Below are 17,201 nucleotides of genomic sequence, written 5' to 3' on the forward strand. Positions count from 1 at the left end.
ATGACAAGAGCTATACTTGGCCATGGATGTTCACACTGCAGGCTTCGATCCAGGCGAAGGACATCCCGAACTGATCATGAGGAACTTCCCAGAAGACGCTACTAGGCTGTGCCTGGGTGTTAACGGTGGTGAGAGCCTAACGAGAGCCACACACTCACGGTACTAATCACCACATCTCTCATAACGCCAACGGTGTGGAGGTAGTACGCACATTCAGATAGTAGTACACTACTGTAAAAGTCCAGCGGCGACAAAGCGCTCAAGCAAGCAAGCAAACGCAGAACCTAAACTACGGCATGAAACTGTCCGACGTGATCGAGTCATCAAAAAGCAGGGCATGGCGGGCGTGAGAGCAGAACACAATCGAGAAGGGGAGACCGCGAAACGGAATGGAACGCAAGGCACGAACAGCGAACCGCATCCTCGCGCAGAGCTCAGACGAACTCGCCCCGCTCGCCCGTCGCCTCCCTCCTCGGCTTCCCCGTGTCAAAATCCGCGAACGGATCCGCCGTCTTCGCGCCGGCGTCGTATCCGCCATACGTCGCGATGTCGTCCTCGCTGTACATCGGCGGCTTCGCGCCGCCATAGGGCAGGTCCCCCTTCGGACCATCGGTCTCGTCGTACGGCGGGATGGCGGGCGGCGCGTCGTACCCGAGGTACGGAGGGTTGTAGTGCGAGGGGTAGTCCGCACCCGCTCCGGGGCCGTCGTCGAAGTCGCGCTGGGGGGCGGGCGCGGGTCCGGGCCCTGGGCGACGGGTGACGTTGGCGGCGCTGGTGGGGTCGAGAAGCTGGTGGTAGTACGCGAAGGAGAGCGAGCTGAAGAACGCAGCGAGTACTGCGTGCGGCGCATGTATTAGTGGTGGAGAGGGTAGTGTAGAAGGGAGTTGAACGTACGCATCTCGATGATGAGCGAGATGATCTCAACGGCGGAGTCGTGATGCCAGAGGTTATTGCAGTCTAAGAGACATGTGAGCGATGCGCGTGAAGTGCACCTGAGGCCTACTCACAGCTTGCGGCCTCGGGACCGTCGAGCTTGGTTTCGAACGATGGGCCCCAGAAACCATATTCCTGTCGTACATAGGTCAGCCGCAGGCTCCGGCAGAAAGATACGCGATGAGCCTACGTAGACAAGAGTATCGCCTGTCACGATCTGTGTGCATTCGTTGATCAAGTCGTTCTGGTAGCAGACTTCCGTGAGCGAATGTGAGCTGACTACGACCGCATATACTCACCTTGAGGGTGAAGTGTGCAATGACCCGCATGAAAGCAGCCGCCACGACCGCAAGCGCAGAGCCGACAGACAGCAAGGCGTATATCCGTGCCATCCACGGCCGTTGCTGGTTGCGGATATATCAGCGTCGGGAGGTGTGCAGGCGGCTTGCCGTGCTCACCGAAATAGCAGTCATGACACCAAACGCTTCGATTCCGGTAACAACAGCATATATGATTCCAAGCACGACAGAAAAGTCGCGATTTTATTCGCCTCATCTGCAGAGAGTATGCTTTGAATGCGCGGTGGAGTAGTAAGGTGAGTAGACTTACAATGCTTGTCTGTTGTCACGCTGCGGAACGCCCCAATCTATGGCGAGCTGCGTGACGACCTGCGCATGCAGTACGGGAGAGAGGACTTACGCATCTGAGTAGGAGTGTGTTCAACGAACGCTCACGGTACAAAAAGCAGAGCGACTCACTCGAGTAACGACCATACTGCGCAGAAGAGCGCGACTGTGCCACCACCAACGCGTTTATGACCGCCCACTTCGATTCAGGATAACGTCACTCACCAGCGCCCACTACTGGCCGCAAGTTATAGGCGTACGCTCGCCGGAGAACCATGGATGGCCCTATGTCGAAACAGATACAGATGTGGTCACGGAGACAGGAGGCTCTCAGTACGGCTGCCTGCAAGCACGCTGAGGAGGCGGGGTACCTTGTGTCGGGGGTGGTCGTGTGTTCATCGTGGACCAGGCTTCGGGTGGCGATAAATAGGGCAGCTACCTGCTGACTGGCCCAAACACGTTATGTCTCTCGGTAGGTACGCGCTGAGTTTGAGGCGCTGGAGGCGGTACAGATGCGGGCGGGATGCGGTGAGGATGAGAGAACGAGGCAAGGTGTGACTGCGGCGGGTTGGTCGAGGTGGTCGTTGGCGGGAGGGCGTGCACACAGCCTTGCCGCAGTAGACGGACAATAATGGTCAAAGACAAGGCGGATTCAGGCAGAAGATCACTGTCAGGCTCTAAATGGCACGTCTTCACTATTGTGCTGCACAACAGCCCGGCGCCACCGCTGTCCATCCCCGAGGTCCCCATGGCCAAAGTCTCGACAAAGGCACACGTACGACGATGTGCACTGGTCAGTGTTGGGTCAGTGTAAATATCTTGTCTCAGGGCAACTACACGGCCTGCCCGATCATGAAGTCACCTTATAGTAGTTTTATTCTTTGGCTCAATGTCAGTCAGCAAAGGAGACCACTGCTATCCGTCATGTCGCCAAAGCTGCACCTCTGATACAGATTCATGTGCATCATAAGTTAGATGCAAGACATCGTATTGTCGAGTGTACAAAAATAAAGATCTACAGGAAGACAACAGCTCACATGAGTTGGTGAGTTGGACAGGATGACAAACGATCATATTCGCACCAGACCAATCGCAAGTACACCGTGACGAGGAAGCTTCGAAGCGCTGCAAGCCTAGAAGCAACCAGTGTAGTCCGAGATCGCCGTGACGAAAACCTGCTGCGACTAGACATACGCCAGACATCGCGGCGGAGCGGTGATAGTGAGAGGCTAGCAGTATCGGGACGAACCTCCGGAATCGATGACAGCAAATAGTAGGCAAGACAACAAAGCTGCAGTCAGTTGTGATCCAGGCATGAGCTGTAAGAAGAGGAAGCAGGTCGCTGAACACCGACCACCACGAGCCACAGGGTAACGACAATGATTCCAAAGGGTCGCACTCGGACCCACCGTCGATATTCTGGACCAGAAGTGACTCGCGGGAAGACATCCTAGAAGCCAGACGGAGGAATCGGTGTTTCAATCCAGAACAAAAGTCGCCGTGCCATGTTGAGAAGCCGAAGCACTGCTGTAGCGAACGTAGAGATTCTGACCACGCCTGGCCACATCTGATCGGGGAGTATGACAGAGGTGTCCGAGTCGGTGCACAGCTCCTAACGGCGACATGAAGCTTCTGCGCAGTTTGATTTGCGAATGGACCACTGTCGAGCCACCGGACGTCGGACGGACATGTCAGGTGCAACTGGGCGAATCTATCCAGCCAGACGGTCCCCTCCAAAAGGGCCTTGAGAAACCAGATGCCAATCACCGGGGATAGAGCAAGCAGAGTACCGGACGAATGCGAACGCGAGTTGAACGGACCCAAAACGATGAGGCGCGTTGTGCAGACATCGGGAGAAGGCGGTTCCCACGCTCCCCATGGGCTCTCGGCAGTCTCCGCGTACTGTACAGTTGCAAGCCACACACACTAGCGCTTTCCTCATTCAGTACTGACATCGGCGCGGGCCTCAGCAAGTTCAAGAACAAGGTGAGTATAGCTCAATTTATGTTAGTACAGGTGTCTGAGGTGCTGAAACACTGTTTGCAGGCGTACCTCTTCTCTCCGGTCAATAATGTGAGTAATTCCTCGGAGTTGATGGGGTCGGTTCGAGGGGATGGGGAAGAGCTGGGCTGTGTAGTGGCAGAGAGCAACGGGACGAGGCACAGGAGGGGAAGGGGCTGCAGAATGCTTTGAAAGGGCCGTGTGAGTGATAGGACAATCCGCTAACATTGAGTTCCTGCAGCATTCACAATGGCCCAACGCGTCACGCTCCGCAAGCGCAACCCTTACAACACCACCTCCAACCGCCGACGGGTTGTGAAGACGCCAGGTGGCAAGCTTGTCTACCACCACATTAAAAAGCTTGCGACCGCCCCCAAGTGCGGAGACTGTGGCATCGCGCTGCCGGGTGTACGTCCGCCGATTCGTGTACGGGAGTTCTTGCCTGGAGACTAACACGAAGCTGGTTCCATAGATTATTGCTCTCCGGCCTCGCCAGTACGCGACAGTATCGAAGACGAAGAAGACCGTGCGCAGGGCATACGGTGGCTCGAGATGCGGTGACTGCGTCAGGCAGCGGTACGCCCTCACCCTATGCGGATGCAACCATCGCTAAGCTCTTCTTCACCAGCATCCTCCGGGCATTCCTCGTCGAGGAGGCAAAGATCGTCAAGAAGGTGATCAAGTCGCAACAGAAGCCGGGCAGGAAGTAGAGCGCCCTCTCCCTCCTCTGCTCTGGTGTGCGGTGCCGCGGGGCCCTTGTACGGATGGCTGGGACGCCCTCCGCGCGTGTTGTGATGATGCCCTTCTCGTTTCCTGCGCTATGCATACATGTATACTGCCTACCCATGACCAAGAAAACATTGACCGATGAGGTCAGTATGCATGGTACACCCACTTTGCTCCTTCAGTCAGTGTCGACTACCACTGTGCCCTGCCGCCCGACCATATAGTCCGCTTTAGCTCAGTCTGGAGATGCGACCCAACTCTAAGGACCGCGGTAATCGATTGGGACCGGCGTTCCGCGTGTGAGCGACTTATTCAGAGACGATGCGGACATGCACCCTTGCCTTCGCCGGCTTCAACCTCTTAAATAAGACCTTTGAGCTTCACTGCACGCACAATGGCGAAGAGACTGTCCTCATCTCCTGACTACACGAGTTTGCTCGACAAGTATGACACTTGGCTGTTCGACTGCGACGGCGTGCTGTGGCAGGGCGATCGCCTGGTCGAAGGCGTCCCCGAGGTGCTCAACCTCCTGCGCACACATAAGAAGCGCATCCTATTCGTCACCAACAACGCGACCAAGTCGCGCAAGAGCTACAAGAAGAAGTTCGACCAGCTTGGGTTAGAGGCTCGCGTCGTGAGTGCTCCCGGCCGTCGCCTCTCTCAGCGCGATCTCACACATGCACCCTGTTCTAGGATGAGGTCTTTGGCTCAGCGTATGCGTCCGCCGTCTACATCTCTACGGTGATGAAGATGCCGAAGCACAAGAAGGTCTACGTCGTCGGGATGAAGGGCCTTGAGGAAGAGCTCGAGGAAGAGGGCATCCAGCACCTCGGCGGCACGGTCAGTCCCGCGCTTCCCGCTCCCCGTTCGCTCGCACCCACACCGCACAGGACCCCGCGGACAACACGCTCGCCGAGTTCCATCTGAAGGACTTCCAGCCCGACCCCGACGTGGGCGCCGTCCTCTGCGGGCTCGACACCTCATCAACTACACGAAGCTCTCCAAGGCGTTCACCTACCTCCGCCGCAACCCCGGCTGCGTCTTCCTCGCGACGAACATCGACAGCACGTACCCGAGCGCGGACGGCCTCCTCCCCGGCGCGGGCTCGATCAGCGCGCCGCTCGCCTGCGCACTCGGGCGGGAGCCGCTGAGCATCGGGAAGCCGGCGGAGACGATGATGGACTGTATCAAGGCGAAGTGCGTCGCCAAACTCGACTGACCCGCGACGATCGACTGTGTGCTGATGAGGGCGCAGGTACCAGTTTGACCCCGCGCGGGCGATCATGGTGGGAGATCGGCTCAACACGGACATCGAGTTTGGCAACCGAGGAGGGCTCTCCACGCTGCTCGTGCTGACAGGTGCGTCGGCTGCAAAACGCCTCGTGTTCGCCCAGCATTGACTTTGCGTGTCCAGGCATCACGCACGAGTCGGAAGTCGTCGGCCCCAGCGCGTCGACGACGATTCCGACCTATTTGACGAACTCAATCGGCGACCTGCGTGCTGCGATCTCATGACGTGCGGTGTAGTCGAACCCGCGGATAGATGGGCGAAGCATACCGGAATAGACGCGATGCGTGTATAGAACGTGGCACGGATAGAGAGCGTCCCATGTGAGGGAAGAGTGGGTTCTCATAGGTTGTTCTATGTTGGAGCAGAGCTCTCAATCGAGCGTGTAGCCACACGATACAACTGGCGTAGTCTGATTAGAGGATGCGCATTGAATGGGCTATCGACGCCGATTCTTTGGTGGCTTCGCTGAGGTGAATGGGGGCGCCAGGACGTCCGTCTCCGCGAGCCACACCACCGCGCTCACCAGGAACGCGCCTAACGAGCCAACGATGTAACCCACGACGGCGCCATACGCCGGGGTCAATGGCCATGCCTGCCGGACCTCATAAGTGAGAGCAACACAGTGAGTCTTTGAAAGCAACCGACCTGCCATGGCCGCTCCCAGTCAAGACCTATCGGTATGGCCCCGGACCAGCATCCGAATACAGCGCCAATGGCTGGGTAGACCATGGCCCGCTCGATAGGTGTCCTCGGTCTGTGTGGCAGATGATCATGAGGTTACGGTGAGAAAGGATACGCGAGCAGTCAATGCAGCGCAGGGCTGACAGACTAACGCACCTGAGCTCTGCGAAGAGCCGGATCCAAGTCAACCTAATCACTAATGCTTCGGTGCTCGATCCGAGCGTGGGTGCACCCAGGATGTAGGCAGGCGTCCACGCTATGAGTAGCGCGAGAAGCAGCGCGAGGAAGTAGGTGTGCAGAGCATGACTTCACACGGGATTCAGATAGACGAAGGGACGAGAAGACGACCCTGCGTACCTACCTCGCGAGGGGTGCCCCGAAGAGCACGATGACCATATAAAACGCCAGGGACGCAGCAAATGTCGTCAGCGACGCGTGTGTAGCAGCCTGCACAATCCGCGGCGCGGGGCATCGTCAGTTACATGTCCGTGTGCTTACGCGGAACACTGACCGCGACTCGCTGGCTATTGAATATACTCCGCTCCAGCTTGTCTTTGCTCACTTCTGCCGCGTCCCTGTCACCTTTGAGTTGCAGGCTCGCTTCGCGCGACCACGACTCGATCCACGCGGCCCACCAAGGTTGCAGGAGCAATGCCCCCGCACACAACCATGCGACCGTTCTGGCGGGACTGCTGGTCAGCAGGTAGAGAGCGTCCGAATGTGCCTCGTCACTCGGAGCCGTGCTTTCCGGACCAGTTTCAAACAGACTGAAGGAGGTAAAGAATGACAGCGAAGAACGCGGCAGATACAGCGCAGTGAAACCTAGCAGGCAGGCGTGCACACCGGTCACCGAGGCGTATCGGGCGAGGGGAAAGAAGGGCGCAGGTCTGTGATCAACGGGCACCGGATTTGCTGTAGGCTGGGAGTCCAAAGATTTCGGGATTCCTGCTTTCGCCACTTGGGCTTTCCGGAGACGAAGTGGTAGTTGTGGCATCGTGGCTAGGATCAAGCGGGTACGATACTGGCAAAATCGAATAAAACACGCTACGACGCGCTTTGCTACTGGCACGTGATCTTAGCGCCAAGTAGGACAAGTGGGGACTGCTTGGGGACTTCACTCTTTGACCACTGGCACGATGGACGATGCCTCAGGGCGCAAATTCAGTTCCTCGATGTCGTCGAAAATCTTCTCGTAAGTCAGGTCGGCAGCGCGGGTTGTCAGAATCGCAGGCAAGAACTAGCCGCCGGTCAGGACACGTAGGCCTAGCGCCTCAATTCAATGCATCGCCTTCGAAGTGAGCACCCGCCAGCGAAGGGCTTATGTATCGTTTATACTTCTTTGGTACACAACGGCGAGCACAAATTGGGCACGCATGCTCCGGAACGTCGTCGCCGCATGCTCGTCAACGATCCATTGCCCCTCGAATCCACTTTCGGTAAGTACGTATGCACTCAGTCCTTCACTAGCTTCACTGCCTGACGTCTTGTGGCCGATGGTTGGGTGAAACTCGTCGGGTGCAGGCACGGTCCAATTTCAGCAAGCCACTCGGGTACAATGTACGAAGACCAACAGACGCACAGGCAGCGAATCGGACGACTGAAAATCAGCTATCAGGCTCGCGACATTCGTCTCGGAATGCAGCCTCTCTTCTGTGGCGTCGGAGTCGGCTTTAAGGACGGATTTTTCTCGCTGTCCGGTTGCACAGAAATGACAGGGTGTTGTCAGTCGTGAAATTGCGCGTCTCCAGAAACAACTGTGCGTTCTCAGTCCAGTCTCAGTCCAACTCGTAGATGTGTGCAATTCCAGACTAGAGCGCAGGAAGGGTTTTCCAGGTGTGATGGGCCCGTACCCAAGATCCTTGAGAGCTAACTGCTTCGTTTGGAAGCACGTCCATATTGCGCTAGTCGCGCCGTTTGCCGTCCAGATGTCCAGGGGCGAGAGTCACAGCGCTCCGCTCGCCACCAATCCCATGCCATCTCAGGAGCCCATCCGAGTGGTGATTCCGCGGGACACCGTCGCCGCCGTTGTTGGGAACCAGACTCCCGAAACACGCTAACCGTGCAGGTTTCGAACAGGCGGAATACGCATGGCAAGCGATCTTATCGCCTAGATCTCCACGACTCGGTGCTAACGAGCAACGGCTTTTCAGTCCGGCCATATACCCACCGTACGTCCCGACGGTGTCGTCCACTCATGGTTTCCCAGTTAGGACCGCTGCTCGACGACTCTCCTGTGAAGACATCTATCTCGCTCGTATGGCACAGCTGACCGTCTTCGATGATATTCCGCATAATTCTCGCAAGCTGTCGGAGAAGGGTCGAAACGAGACGTGTCATCTGCATAGCGATTGAACCGAAATATGATAGACTACAACACTTCACACATTAATATACAGCCTACGACGCAATACCCCCGCCGATGATCGCAAAGAATCCTGTTCCTTCCCACAATCCAAGATCTAGAGAGCCTTCCGGCTCGCTTTGGATGACTGGCCGACCCGCTCGCCTAGGTGCGTTGGTGAATTGCCGTATACATGGAAACATGCTACGATTCGTCCGAACGCTCCCCGACCTCAGAATCTTCGTCCCCAGATCTAAGCTTTGAAAGCCAAATCCCAGGTCGTCTTCGCCATTCGATACCCGACGTGATTTGTCCGAGGACTGGGCTCCTCGATTTTTTCTGGCAGTTCCACCTTTCTGAAATATTCTTCCCTTTGCTGACGTCGATCTTCCTTCAAGACGTCGTCGCGATACATCGCCTCCAGCTCCTGAGGGTCCAAATCCCGAATCCAGATGCGGTACGCCAGTGCTTCCTCGATCTTCTCTTCCAGCTTGCGCTGATACGCTATCAAGTGTTCTGCTTCGTTGCTCATCACGAATCGCGACACATGTTGATCTTTCTCCGACTGGGGTAAGCTTGCAAGCAAGGCTCCGTCTTCCAATAGGTAAGAGGAAGGATATAGTACTGCTTGCGCCTTGGCAGCTGCCTCCTCGTCGGACTTGGCATGGAAGGGCAATCGCAGTTCGTTTGCTTTCTCGGCGTCGGCGGTGTCCAGGATGACGCCGTGGATATCAGGTAGGAACGCTAAGTCATCCAACTGACGAATTGTCAGTGAAGTTGTCACTGCATAGAAGGAGATAATTCACCTGACGCATGTTGGAAATGAGCAGCTTGGTCGACGAGTTGCGCAGTTTGAGTAATGCACAGACCGCATTGATTTCTCCAGGTGTCGCTCCCAAAGCCCAGACATCTCTCCAGCTGCTATCGGGACGCGTCGGCATGCTTGCGGTAGATTCAGTCTTGGCCGCCCAGGATTCAGTCCTTGGAACCACTGGAAACAGATGAACTTCAGCGTCGAATGTACGGTGTCGCATCACTTACCTTCATATGGTTGATACTGAGAATGTTCGTCCCGGTTTCCAGACAAGCTGCAGCGTGCATCAAACTAGCTACAAGAGTCAAATTAGTGCGTATACCATGCTCGTTCCGGAGGCGTTTCGCAGCGCGCATGCCGCATTCAGTGGCCGGAATCTACGAGACGCATCATTGTATCGATGTATAGCGGATGTGTTCAAGGTTCGACTCACCGAGATCACCAGGCGTTCAGCGGTGATGTCGTGTTTCTCTGCAAACAACGTAACTAGCCTCAAAGCCTGTTCTACCATTAGGTCGACGTTGCCGAGAAGATCGGGGTTACATATGTAAAATGGACGCCTGACCGACTACGGTTGACCATGTTCGCACCCATATCCACTAACTAGCGTCCAGTTAGTGACCCTTGAAGGTGGAAGTCTAAGGGCAGACTCACGAAGCGCTCCAGGACCGTGTTGCGCAGGTAGGTGCGATCGCTGACATCTGGGCTTCAGAACACCGTGAGGTCAGTCACAACCCGTGATTCAGTGTGGCAAACCGCTCACTTCTCGTTTAGTACATACTCTATCGACAGCAGAAGCTGTTCGTCAACAAGGCCCGACTTCGTCGTCTTGTACAAGATGGACACGTCAAGCATTGTGGCATCATGCTTACGCTCGTCAAACTCTGCAGAGTTCGTAATCAGTTTCTCTGCAGCGAAGCATCCGTTAAATCAGTCACCTTTGATATTGGTAGATCGCCCGACTACTGAGATTTCTCTCTGCTTCAGACCTTGTAGGAGCGTCGTAATTGAGTCGAAGTTGATTTCATCCGATTCAGCCAGACGTTGAGTAATCCTCCTTCCTGCGTTTTCTCCGCGCGAGCCTTCATGACTTCATTATAGATCGAGGGAGGGATCTTCCGTTTGTCTTTGACGTTGATATAGTTCTGCACTCGGTGCTTCGGTGGGGGAGGCGCAGGACGGCTGGCTCGGGTATGTCCAACACGTCTTGCATCGCTGAGAATCGAAAGTAATCAGGTTCCAGACTTGCAGCTCGTTCGTAGCTCGTCGCATCGCTGCGCTCTTCGGGCTCCACGCTTGCTGCCCTGTAGTAGCTCCTTTTAGCACGATATCTCTGGCGCTCTTCTTCCATTGCACGGTCGTGTTCAAGGTCCTCTGGGTCCGAGTCGTCGAATGATCCCTGACCGACAACAGCTGACGTTCCCTCTTGGTGATCCTCTGGCTCTGCACTTACTGCCCTCTCGTATCTTGCTGGTGCTCTGTGGCCTTCAGGCTCGAGGTTCGACTCCGGCATGGAGTTGATTGGTGTGCCATTGTCGTCAGCCTGTGGGTAACCCTCGGCCCGGAGTTCGTAGTATCTGTCTGTGATCCTGATCCTGGGCATGGGAGGCGAGAGAGTGACACAGGGTGACAAAGGAGGGCAAAAAGATCCAAGTTCAAGCGTCGTCTTGAACAACTACATGGCTTTTATGCCCGATGCATTGTGGCCCTGTGGCCAACTCTTCAGGTTGCGCCCGCCACCTTGATTACCATTTTTGGAAGCTGATGCGCTTTGGTCTGTGGTTCCGCTGCGTCATATGGTAACTAAGCCTGCCCATAGCAACGGAGCACAAAGGTGGCCAGGACAAAGTAGATTGCTCGGACCCGTCGACAATGCTCTTTGGCCTACGCACAGTAGCTTGGGCCAGCCCGATCTCATCTGTGGCTGAGTCCAGCGCGCCGCACTACTAAGTACTGCGTAAAGGCATAGCTGAAGGTAATTGCCACTGCCATAGTACGGTGGCCTGGGTATTGCCTCTGAACGCCTATTCAGTGCTTTGTTGCAACAATATTCGCTCTGCGACTTCCGCCGTATTGACGACTCCGGATCCGGAACATGCTGATTCAGGGCGTCCTCAAGTTGGAGGCCGTCTCTCGGGCCGATGCCCCTGTGCTCGGATCTTCAGCGCATGACAAGGCATGTGTGGTTGCGGTGCTATATGCCTGGTTGACCTGCTGACATTGCGTTTCAGGAGATGCATGTAGTTTGGTACGTACGCGAGGGTAAAGGGCATGGATTGGCAAGGGAGGACTCTCACCTGCTGCATCGTCCTCGGTACAAGTTCGTAGGCGTCCTCTATGTGAGGAAGGCAATATCGCAGCCATCACGGTCTCTAGGAAATGCTGCGAGGGTGACGACCGCATTCGCACCGCGAAGGCGGAATTCCGAATACCTTTAGTGTCCAGGCTCGCCTTGCCGAGGTGGTTCGTCTACGGCGTGCAACGGCGCTCAAGGTCTTCGTTCCCAAATGCACTGTTCTGTGCGCAGTCTTATCCTTGATATCAATCAGTAAGCAACAGACCTCCAGTCTCTACCACAGCACAGCAGTTGTAACGGACACATCCACAGCGGGAACCCATCGCTCAGGCATATCTGATCATTTAGTCTGGAATTGTATCTGCGGTCTGATGCATGTATCAGGCAAGCACGCGCCCGACCACTCTACAGCCTATGTCCTATGACTGAAACGTCGATTTTACTGGCGGCTACGAAGAACATAAATCACTCAAGCTACACGGTACACGCCGGCTTCCATCTCCCTTGATCTCGTCGGCTTTGTGGCCCATTCGATTTGAAGGCTGTCCAGGCCAGTGAATAGATTTAGGGGGGGCCACTTCTTCGTTAGATCAAGCATAAGCGAATAATTCACACTCGGAGCTCCAACATCAAGCTTCTGCCTCGTCGAGAATTGCTACGGAACGGGCAAATTGAATTCGCCTCCACCACTGACGAGCGGGTTCCGGGTGACTTGTAGGCGCAAAGGTGAATAATATTCGGTGTCCTGTAGGGTGCACATAGGATGATTCGTCTCCTGATCTGTAGGGTTTGGAGCGGCAGGCAACATTGCAGTAACGCACCAAGTGTCCAGCGGGCGTCTGGTATCAGACCAGAAGTGTTAAATCCACCGGCGGGAGACGTCGTTGCTTCGCGGAAGCAAAATCAGGACGACCCTGAGCCCTGATAAATGAGTCAGCCAATGTGCGGTAATATGCCCGGCGTCGTCACGACGCATGGCCGCCACCAACAACATGACAGGGAAGAATGGCAGTCAGTGACGAGGAGCGCTTTCGGCCTTCAGCCTTCCACTGGACGCGCGTTCGCGAACTATCGGTGGTTCTGGATGTAAGATTGACAGACGGCGCGGCTATCTCAGGGACATGGAAACCCCACGGGTCCCAACTCACCCTGGTCACCCGCGATGCCTCAAGGATCGCAGACGAAGCCTCCGCTGCCATCGCGCCTCATGTGGTCGCGAAAGCGGCCAGGAACTTGGCAACGACCAGGGAACTTGAACGCCGCTCACTTCGCGCGGATTGCTCCCGCGCGCCCAGACCGACGTCAAGCCGCCGCCCGTTCAGGCATAGTGCAGAATCTGGGTTCGTGGGGCCTACATACTGTACCAGGGAAAATACCGTTAAGACACCGACGGCGCCCGGCAACAAGCAATTGTCGAGGAGCTCCATCCGTGGCAAGGCACAACCTGCGCGTAAAAGGGCCTCTAACGCATCGGATCTTGGGTATGATGCTCAATACTGACGCACCGATAGTCTCGGGACCTTTAATCTCAGGATGACTTTACGCTTGACGCCTCAATGCGTAGCAGTGTAGGCAATCATGTTGTGGCTTCCGTCACAACTGCAATGTCTACATAGGATTTAGAACGCTATGTCATTCCAGGTAAAGTTCGTCAGTGAGACGTTCCCAGTACAGACATTTCGGCGGTCCGGCTCACCGGTGCAATGCATCTAAAGCGGCGACCTACTTACCCATCGACGCGTAGTCGGCTCCGGAGATACTGAAGAGATCGCATGATGATGATAACCTCGAAGAGCATAATACCATTGGGAGCGTGTGACGTGGGCGGTGATGCCAGCTATGCGCGACTGCGACCAGAGGATCGGGTGCAGGTGCCTCCGAAATGATCCAGTGAGCACCTACAGTTGACACATCCAGACTGAACCCTCGATGGATTAGTCAACGACCAGCCAAGAGTCTCAGACGGATGTCCGACTCTTTCGCGTGACGTGAGGAAAGCTACTGTGTACGAGGCGAGAAGCCAATTAGAGTTAGTTCAAGGAAGATCAACCGAATTCAATGCATGAGAAAGTATCGCATTAGATAACACGAGGACCATATGGACAAGTTCCCGAGGCAATCCGATTCGAAAGCCACTATTATCTACACTTGCAGGCACCAAGACCACCGTCCGTGAGCTGCAGGACAGTTGGGTGTTTTTGTTGGATACAGTGATGAGACAACAGCATGCAGGATCCCAGAGTCCATAGCATGCAAGACAGCAAGACCAAAACACAGCGACAGTAAGACCGAACTCAAGATAGGAGAGCCAGCAAGACATGCCCACGGTACGGAAGATCAGGTACCATTCGCTCGACACGGTAGTCATGACCGCTGAGCGTAGGTTTGCCAATGGTTCAACGACGATTGGCTACCTGCGTACTGAGGCAACGAGGCAGAATAGCCGTTCGTATGAGATACAGCATGACCCTGAACGAATATGATATCAGACACTGACTGCCACTCCGAAAAATAGTCGCACGCACATGATAGGAATCTTCTTCTAGCTTGACATACTCGTACTGACCTGGCGCCTGTCCATACGACGCAAGCAGCGAGGGCGAGGTCGCGGACGAGGTCGGACGGTGATGCGTATGGATTGTCGTCGACGGTGGGGTATAGTCGCAGGGCTGTGAAATATGACTGTTACTAGGATCCCGAGTTCTCTGCACATGGCTACGTGGCGCATGGCCAACGTGAGGAACAGATACTCGCCGAGAATGGGGAATTCGAAGCGGTACTTGTGCCCGAGCTCGAAGGGGTGCCAGGGATTTGATACATCCCATACGACGTGAGCGTCGACGACGTCAATCTGGGGTATACTCCCAGTTGTGACGGCTGCTGGGTTTGGGAGAGGTCGACGAAGGGATGAGCAATGGCGGAGGAGGGCTGTGGGTGTGTCCATTCTGCGGGTGCTGTGAATATTGGGCCTCGAGTCAGCATGGATACGACACGCGATTGTCTTGGTGACGCATACCAAATAGACTTGCGATTCTGTGAGCCTTCTGCGCCTAGACTCATAGTCTCCGCGATCGTATGGGCTGGTAGCGATTGTGCCATGTCGTCGCCCAAGGTCAGGACGTAGACGAGAATTACGATCCTCTATCTGCCGGCGAAGCTCGTCCACTTCGCGATGGAGGACCTCGTTCTCTTCCTCGAGCTCACGGATGCGGATGACAGGCGCGGGAAGGGCCGCGACCTGCTCGGGAGAAAGCGCAAGCGCGACTTGCAGTTTCGTCACTGTGGTCTCGAGCTGCAATTGATGGGATGAGCGTCGGCTGTAGGACTGATTGGTAAATGCCGGCCTTACCTGTTCTATATACGCCTTGCGCTTGGCTCGATGCCGCGCTTGAGCTGAGAGCAGCGTTCAGCGGGGGTGCTGGTGCTACGGCGTAGAGTACAGACCTTTGGCATTCCTGGAACGCTCTGGACGGTCAGTCAGGTCGGAAATGGATTCAGTACTGGTGCGGGAGACAGGCATGGGCGTCATGTAACGTAACTCTGAGGGGATGCGAAGGTGATCGGGGATGGAATGGGAGGCAGGATCAGAGCAGGCACAGTTATAAGTAGGGGAGAACCGCAGGAGTCGAGCCGCCCGTCGCCGAGATACTGGCGGGTCCGCTGCGCGGGCTGATTGGGAATAATCTCGCAGGGAGGAGACTGGCGGACCGAAAGCAGCAAGGACTGCCCCCGCGCGCGGGAGTGGCCTTCGCTTCGCGGGGCAGTGTCTCCAGCAGGCGGACTGGCGTGTGCCACCGCGCGCGAGATACAGGAAACAGGTTCCGTTCCATCAGCATCATCCCAGCCCATCCCAGGCCACCTTCTGCTGGCGAATCGGATAATCAAATATATAATTTCTAAATTCTACTCCCGCCGCCGCTCCCCCTCCAATCTCCGGCCTTCTCCTGCCTATTCCACCCAACTCCGCGACCGCCCGCTGGATCGCGTTGTGGGTCCATATCAGGCCTGATTCCTATCACCGGCAGCGGCGACACCCTTCTGCGGATCCTGCTCTGCCTGCCTCGCTGCCATCCGTGTCGTGCGCGCGGGAAGTACGCCTGCTCGTGCAGGGACGACGCGCGCATTCGCACTGTTGCACTGGCTGAGACTGGCAGTCGTCTGACACCCCTGATGAGTCTCCGCCCTCGGAACATCCCGCTTTCTATTAGTCGTCCCCGCGCCATCGTCGCTTATGTAATGCCTTCGCCTTTTCGGGCTAGTAAACACCAGTCGCCCGCTAGCTGTGGCCGGTACAACGCTAGCTCTTCCGCGCGTAGTAAGGTCGCAACGCCTGTTCGACTGCAAGAACAGGCCGCGAGATTCCGGGCACTGTACGGTCAGTCAATCTCCGGCAATTCACAGATGGGGACATGGGGAGTCTCCGAGTGTCAAGCGCGAAGCTAAACCACTCTCGGCCGCTTAAGGCTTGCTTAGGGCTCGGCGTAGGCACAAATTAGTCAAGAGGACACTAGCGCCAACTGTGCAAAGCCGTCTGCAGAGATCCTGCCAGTGGTCAAACTTTACTGACATACTCTCTTCAGGAAATGGGTGAGCTCGAATTTATAACCCGAAATGGCCTGATATGTAACGTCTGAGTCCGGAGCCCGTTCAAGTCCAAGTAGGCACTCCAGGATACGTGCGTGCTCACCCAGCGTCTTAGAATCCATGCACCGAGCCGCCTGCGTCGCTTGTGACCTGACGCGCATGGCTCACCGAGCACAATCAAGTATAGCGCAGGAACCGCCAGGGGCCACACACAATGCCCTTGTAATGGCACGAAACGCGCTATAGGTGGACACCGTCAGCAGATCGCCGCGACACCCCAGCAGGACGGCGAGAGCATACCGTTCACGTCCTAGCGTCCGTACGCGCGCGTATCATTCGCACGACTCCGAGATCCAACCACACTGCGGCACGGCATGATCCATCCAGTGCGTGCGGCTCAGAGCTGGCGCCCCGGGAACTGTAAACCCACGGCGGTTGTGCTCATGAACGCGTCAAGAATGCGGTCAACAGCCGGTAAGGGCGTATGCCCGATGGAAGTCAATAGGGCGGACCAAGTTGTGCTATACTTGCAGTTCAAAAAGACCCTCGACGGATGCGAGTTCATCGACCTCGCCGGCGGATGTTGCGCGCAGCTCCTATCAGTCTTCCATTCAAAGAGCATGCTGAAGGCAGCGCGGAACGCGGTGTCCGCGAGCGTCCTCGCTTGCCACCGACATGTCCTAGGCAAAATGGGACAAACCCTTGACAGTCGTGTGGCCACTACCTTCGGCGGTCCACTGTACACCACTCGGTTCGCTATGCGTCCCGGCGTTCTGCTACCCGAAGACCTTGTTAGAATTAGCGGATATCATATAGGGAGCACGCACATTGTCCGCGCTTGACGGATTCTCGAGCGTCTTGCTCATTTCAGTTCAATGAGCTCCTATCGTCAGATCCTCAATTTCACG

At 56.0% G+C, this 17,201-nt stretch overlaps 7 protein-coding genes across 7 annotated transcripts; 3 read left to right on the forward strand and 4 right to left on the reverse strand.

Moving 5' to 3' along the window:
- Positions 1–62: 62 nt before the first annotated feature.
- B0H18DRAFT_979904 (uncharacterized protein) lies at positions 63–1,846 on the reverse strand. The gene is made up of 9 exons (XM_048044429.1): positions 1,785–1,846; positions 1,709–1,725; positions 1,543–1,579; positions 1,392–1,417; positions 1,233–1,337; positions 1,008–1,068; positions 895–957; positions 159–835; positions 63–106 (listed from the first exon to the last, which is right to left on the reverse strand). Exons 1-8 carry the CDS (start codon positions 1,834–1,836, stop codon positions 435–437), a joined length of 762 nt encoding a protein of 253 aa, XP_047898262.1. The 5' UTR covers positions 1,837–1,846; the 3' UTR covers positions 63–106; positions 159–434.
- Positions 1,847–3,523: 1,677 nt separating this feature from the next.
- Positions 3,524–4,577, forward strand: B0H18DRAFT_979930 (60s ribosomal protein l34-b). The gene is made up of 3 exons (XM_048044430.1): positions 3,524–3,968; positions 4,033–4,136; positions 4,189–4,577. The coding sequence occupies exons 1-3, from the start codon at positions 3,810–3,812 to the stop codon at positions 4,268–4,270; spliced, it is 345 nt and encodes a 114-aa protein (XP_047898263.1). The 5' UTR covers positions 3,524–3,809; the 3' UTR covers positions 4,271–4,577.
- Positions 4,578–4,680: 103 nt separating this feature from the next.
- On the forward strand, positions 4,681–5,801 carry B0H18DRAFT_1082795 (2-phosphoglycolate phosphatase; the record flags this gene model as incomplete). Its single annotated transcript, XM_048031588.1, has 6 exons — positions 4,681–4,920; positions 4,980–5,126; positions 5,177–5,245; positions 5,284–5,483; positions 5,542–5,645; positions 5,701–5,801. The coding sequence occupies 6 exons, from the start codon at positions 4,681–4,683 to the stop codon at positions 5,799–5,801; spliced, it is 861 nt and encodes a 286-aa protein (XP_047898264.1).
- Positions 5,662–7,280, reverse strand: B0H18DRAFT_547177 (GPI biosynthesis protein family Pig-F-domain-containing protein). Its single transcript, XM_048038553.1, has 5 exons — positions 6,770–7,280; positions 6,620–6,705; positions 6,415–6,564; positions 6,223–6,331; positions 5,662–6,169 (listed from the first exon to the last, which is right to left on the reverse strand). The coding sequence occupies exons 1-5, from the start codon at positions 7,250–7,252 to the stop codon at positions 6,014–6,016; spliced, it is 984 nt and encodes a 327-aa protein (XP_047898265.1). The 5' UTR covers positions 7,253–7,280; the 3' UTR covers positions 5,662–6,013.
- Positions 7,281–8,852: 1,572 nt separating this feature from the next.
- B0H18DRAFT_1114942 (uncharacterized protein) lies at positions 8,853–11,016 on the reverse strand (the record flags this gene model as incomplete). Its single annotated transcript, XM_048033186.1, has 10 exons — positions 8,853–9,356; positions 9,406–9,558; positions 9,641–9,687; positions 9,736–9,790; positions 9,847–9,917; positions 9,983–10,016; positions 10,068–10,119; positions 10,177–10,297; positions 10,352–10,503; positions 10,565–11,016. The coding sequence occupies 10 exons, from the start codon at positions 11,014–11,016 to the stop codon at positions 8,853–8,855; spliced, it is 1,641 nt and encodes a 546-aa protein (XP_047898266.1).
- A 2,752-nt stretch (positions 11,017–13,768) lies between these two features.
- On the reverse strand, positions 13,769–15,531 carry B0H18DRAFT_979955 (uncharacterized protein). Its single transcript, XM_048044431.1, has 6 exons — positions 15,154–15,531; positions 15,059–15,102; positions 14,726–15,001; positions 14,464–14,637; positions 14,235–14,378; positions 13,769–14,178 (listed from the first exon to the last, which is right to left on the reverse strand). The coding sequence occupies exons 1-6, from the start codon at positions 15,236–15,238 to the stop codon at positions 14,074–14,076; spliced, it is 828 nt and encodes a 275-aa protein (XP_047898267.1). The 5' UTR covers positions 15,239–15,531; the 3' UTR covers positions 13,769–14,073.
- Positions 15,532–16,667: 1,136 nt separating this feature from the next.
- On the forward strand, positions 16,668–17,135 carry B0H18DRAFT_951577 (uncharacterized protein; the record flags this gene model as incomplete). Its single annotated transcript, XM_048042027.1, has 1 exon — positions 16,668–17,135. One exon carries the CDS (start codon positions 16,668–16,670, stop codon positions 17,133–17,135), a length of 468 nt encoding a protein of 155 aa, XP_047898268.1.
- Between the last annotated feature and the right edge of the window lie 66 nt (positions 17,136–17,201).

Source organism: Fomitopsis serialis (genome assembly GCF_022376445.1).
Source record: "Fomitopsis serialis strain Sig1Antser10 chromosome Unknown B0H18scaffold_6, whole genome shotgun sequence".
NCBI classification, from domain to species: domain Eukaryota; kingdom Fungi; phylum Basidiomycota; class Agaricomycetes; order Polyporales; family Fomitopsidaceae; genus Fomitopsis; species Fomitopsis serialis.

Excerpts from the sequence above, each read along its gene's own strand:
- B0H18DRAFT_979904 (XM_048044429.1), bottom strand. The coding sequence starts at position 1,836 with ATGGTTCTCCGGCGAGCGTACGCCTATAACTTGCGGCCAGTAGTGGGC. Across the intron at positions 1,418-1,542 it reads CGTGACAACAGACAAGCATT|CGTTTGGTGTCATGACTGCT; the intron begins GTAAGTCTACTC and ends CCGGAATCGAAG. Across the intron at positions 1,069-1,232 it reads TTGCACACTTCACCCTCAAG|GAATATGGTTTCTGGGGCCC; the intron begins GTGAGTATATGC and ends TATGTACGACAG.
- B0H18DRAFT_979930 (XM_048044430.1), top strand. The coding sequence starts at position 3,810 with ATGGCCCAACGCGTCACGCTCCGCAAGCGCAACCCTTACAACACCACC. Across the intron at positions 3,969-4,032 it reads GTGGCATCGCGCTGCCGGGT|ATTATTGCTCTCCGGCCTCG; the intron begins GTACGTCCGCCG and ends CTGGTTCCATAG. Across the intron at positions 4,137-4,188 it reads GGTGACTGCGTCAGGCAGCG|CATCCTCCGGGCATTCCTCG; the intron begins GTACGCCCTCAC and ends CTTCTTCACCAG.
- B0H18DRAFT_547177 (XM_048038553.1), bottom strand. The coding sequence starts at position 7,252 with ATGCCACAACTACCACTTCGTCTCCGGAAAGCCCAAGTGGCGAAAGCA. Across the intron at positions 6,706-6,769 it reads TCAATAGCCAGCGAGTCGCG|GCTGCTACACACGCGTCGCT; the intron begins GTCAGTGTTCCG and ends CGGATTGTGCAG. Across the intron at positions 6,565-6,619 it reads TTCGGGGCACCCCTCGCGAG|TCATGCTCTGCACACCTACT; the intron begins GTAGGTACGCAG and ends TCCCGTGTGAAG.
- B0H18DRAFT_979955 (XM_048044431.1), bottom strand. The coding sequence starts at position 15,238 with ATGACGCCCATGCCTGTCTCCCGCACCAGTACTGAATCCATTTCCGAC. Across the intron at positions 14,638-14,725 it reads CAGAATCGCAAGTCTATTTG|CCCTCCTCCGCCATTGCTCA; the intron begins GTATGCGTCACC and ends ACACACCCACAG. Across the intron at positions 14,379-14,463 it reads CTTCGAATTCCCCATTCTCG|CCCTGCGACTATACCCCACC; the intron begins GCGAGTATCTGT and ends CATATTTCACAG.